The 3,280-nt window shown below is 37.0% G+C and overlaps 1 protein-coding gene across 1 annotated transcript; it reads right to left on the bottom strand.

Annotated features, from left to right (window-relative positions):
• Positions 1-39: 39 nt before the first annotated feature.
• Positions 40-3,167, bottom strand: LOC119665293 (the record flags this gene model as incomplete). The annotated part of the gene is made up of 1 exon (XM_038074558.1): positions 40-3,167. A coding segment is annotated over one exon (3,128 nt), but the record flags the coding sequence as incomplete, so codon positions are not given.
• Positions 3,168-3,280: the final 113 nt, after the last annotated feature.

Below are 3,280 nucleotides of genomic sequence, written 5' to 3'. Positions count from 1 at the left end.
TGATGACATTGGTGTTAATGGTCTTGAGTTCAATATTGCTTCAATTTCCACAATGATCGTTTCCAACTCTTCATAGGTTAATGAAGCTGTTGATGTACTTCGAACTAAATGATATTTAGCTGATTTAACAGCTGCCTCCCAAAGACCCCCGAAATGTGGAGTTCGAGGTGGAATGAATTTAAATGTGATTAATTTATCACTGCATGTTTGAACTATTTTATTTTGAACAGAAGTTTTACGTAGCAGTTCGGATAATTCATTTAATTTATTGTTCGCACCAACAAAATTTGTAGCATTGTCACAATGCAGCGTTTTGCAATGTCCTCGTCGAGCTATGAGCCTCTTCAGTGCACCAATAAATGCATCAGAAGTTAAGTCGCTCACCACTTCTAAATGGACTGCTTTTGTGGCAAAACAACAAAACACTGCTACATAAACCTTGTGTGGTCTTTTTCCTCTGATTTTGTAGTGAACCCAAAATGGTCCACAAAAATCTACTCCTGCATTGTAGAATGGCCTTGAAGGTTGAACTCTAGCTGGTGGTAGCTGACCCATTATTTGTTGAAATGTTGTTGGTCTGCTTCTTGTGCAGCGGACACAATGTTGAACCGTTGATCGAGCCATTATCTTTCCCTTGATGGGCCAAAATTGAAGTCGGATTTGTGACAATAATGCTTGTGCACCACAATGCATGTTTTTTCTATGAACATCAACGAAAACACTTTTCACAATTGGATCATTATATGGCAATACCATTGGATGTTTGGTATCATAAGCTATAAGTGATGATGAAAGTCGACCTCCGACTCTTAGAATTCCGTTACTATCTAAGAATGGACTTAAACTAGAGAGAGAACTAGTTTTGTGCACTGTGCCATTTGAGTGTAATTGCTGCAATTCTTCCCTGAAATCGCTTTGTTGTATTATACGAATGATTACTTGTAATGATGAGTTCAACTCGTCTGGACTTAATATTAAAGAGGTAGTGTGCCTGTTGTCTTTGCCTTTGGAGTATTTTACAAATCGTAGTGCGTATGCAATGATTCGTTGCAATCTTGCAAACGAGTTTCTATAATTGATCTTATAGATGAAATCTTCAGTAATGCTGGTGATTGCTGAAGTTACGATTGAAGGTTGTGTTGAGCGTTGCATTTCAAGCGCCCTTCTTTTGGTTTCAGAATGATCAGTTATAAGATGTTCCTGAGCAATTGAACCTGGCCATGATGATTCGCTTCCATATAAATACAGTGGTCCAAAAAACCATATGTGACTGGAATGTAATTCCGTAGGTTGTAAACCCCTTGATAGGTGATCTGCTGGATTTAATTTGGAACTTCCATGACGCCATTGGCTTGCATTAGATATTTCATGAATTCGTGCTACTCTATGTGCTACAAATGTTTGAAAAATATTTGAGTTAGAGTTGATCCAGTATAATACAACTTGTGAGTCTGTCCATAAAAAAGATTTGTGGTTATCGTATGCAAGATCTTGTTTAACCTTCGCTAACAGTTGGGCTCCCAGAAGTGCTGCACACAATTCTAATCGTGGAATTGTTTGCCTTTTTAATGGCGCTACTCTTGATTTTGAGCAAAGTAGCCGTACTATGATTGTACTTGTTTTTAGAATTGCTCTTACATAGATTGCTGCTCCATATGCCTTTTCAGATGCATCTACAAAACAATGTAATTGAATATCTAATGGAATTTCATGGTTAAAAACATGTCTCGGAATGATCATATTATTAATTTCTTGCAGTCTTGACCGAAACTTAATCCATTCGGCTTCATATTCATGAGGTAATGGATCATCCCAGGTCGTCTTTAATTCCCAAATTTGTTGAACAAATATTTTTGCTGTGACTATGATTGGTGCTACCAATCCTAATGGGTCATAAACTCTTGCTAAGTCTGAAGCTACTGAACGCTTAGTAAAAGTTGTACATGGTGTTATACTTGTTGTTATGCACAAATTATCAAGCTGTGGTGTCCAAATCATTCCCAAAGTCTTAGCTGTTTTGAACGAACAAGTAGAAATATCCCAACAGACTTCCTGATCATGTGGTGAAATGTTTTGTAGTAATTGTGGGTGATTAGCGCACCATTTTCTTGGCTTAAAACCATATGATTTCAAAATGTTAATTAGTTGTTCTTGAATCACCTTAGCCTCTATCAGACTGTTAGAACCACATAATCCATCATCGACATAGAAATCTCTTCGTAGGGTCTCTGCTCCAAATGGATTAGTTCCAGAACTTTCTCTTGCTAAAGTTTGTAAACATTTGGTAGCTAAGTATGGAGCTGATCGAGTCCCATATGTTACAGCTTTTAGTTTATAAAATCGTAGCGGCTCTTGTGGATTATTTCTCCAAATGATTAATTGTAGCATTTGATCTTCTGGGTGAATAAGTATTTGCCTATACATTTTCTCAATGTCCGTTGTGAAAGCGTATCTTGGAATTCTGAATCGTAATAATATTGAGAATAGATCGCTCTGTACCACAGGACCAGTATGCATAATGTCATTCAATGATCGACCTGATGAAGTTTTACTAGATGCATCAAACACAACACGTAATTTTGTCGTGGTGCTATCTGGTTTTATCACGCAATGATGAGGAATGAAATAATGTGAGGCCATGATGTCATCAGGTTGAATTTCTTCCATGTGACCGAGATCTTTATACTCAGTGATAAACTGCACGTATTGTGCCCTTAATGTTTCATTTTTTGACAGCCGTCGTTCAAGAGAGAAAAATCTGCGTTGTGCGATTTCACTAGAGGATCCTAATGTTGATACACTGTCAATAAGTGACAATTTCACAATAAATCTGCCTTCTTTAGTACGTTTCAAGTTTTCCACAAAATGAGTTTCACATAATTTTTCTTGATCAGACAGTAGTTTTGAATTTTGTGCTGATTCTTCAAGATCCCAAAATCGGACGAGAAGATTATTTAGCGAATCTTCTTCTTCGCTAAACATACAACAGACTGCGTCACCTTTTGCTGTTTCTGATAGTTTGCCACTTACAACCCATCCAAGAGTAGAATTCTGGAGTATTGGTTTGTCGACTCCCAATTGGATTTGCCCTGACGTTAAAAGATGTGGATAAAATTCAGCTCCTAATAATACGTCTATTTTTTGTGGCTCATTGAAGTTAGGATCAGCTAATGTAATATTTTTTGGAATGTTCCATGAACTGATATTGACACATTGTGTTGGTTGTGGAGCAATAATATGTGGTAACACAAATGCTTCTAAATTTGTATTGAAATTGCTA

The sequence above is a fragment of the Teleopsis dalmanni genome, unplaced genomic scaffold (assembly GCF_002237135.1).
Source record: "Teleopsis dalmanni isolate 2A unplaced genomic scaffold, ASM223713v2 unscaffolded_contig_4330, whole genome shotgun sequence".
Lineage (NCBI taxonomy): Eukaryota > Metazoa > Arthropoda > Insecta > Diptera > Diopsidae > Teleopsis > Teleopsis dalmanni.
Note: the sequence above shows the minus strand (reverse complement) of the source record. Positions and strands in the feature narration are given on the sequence as shown.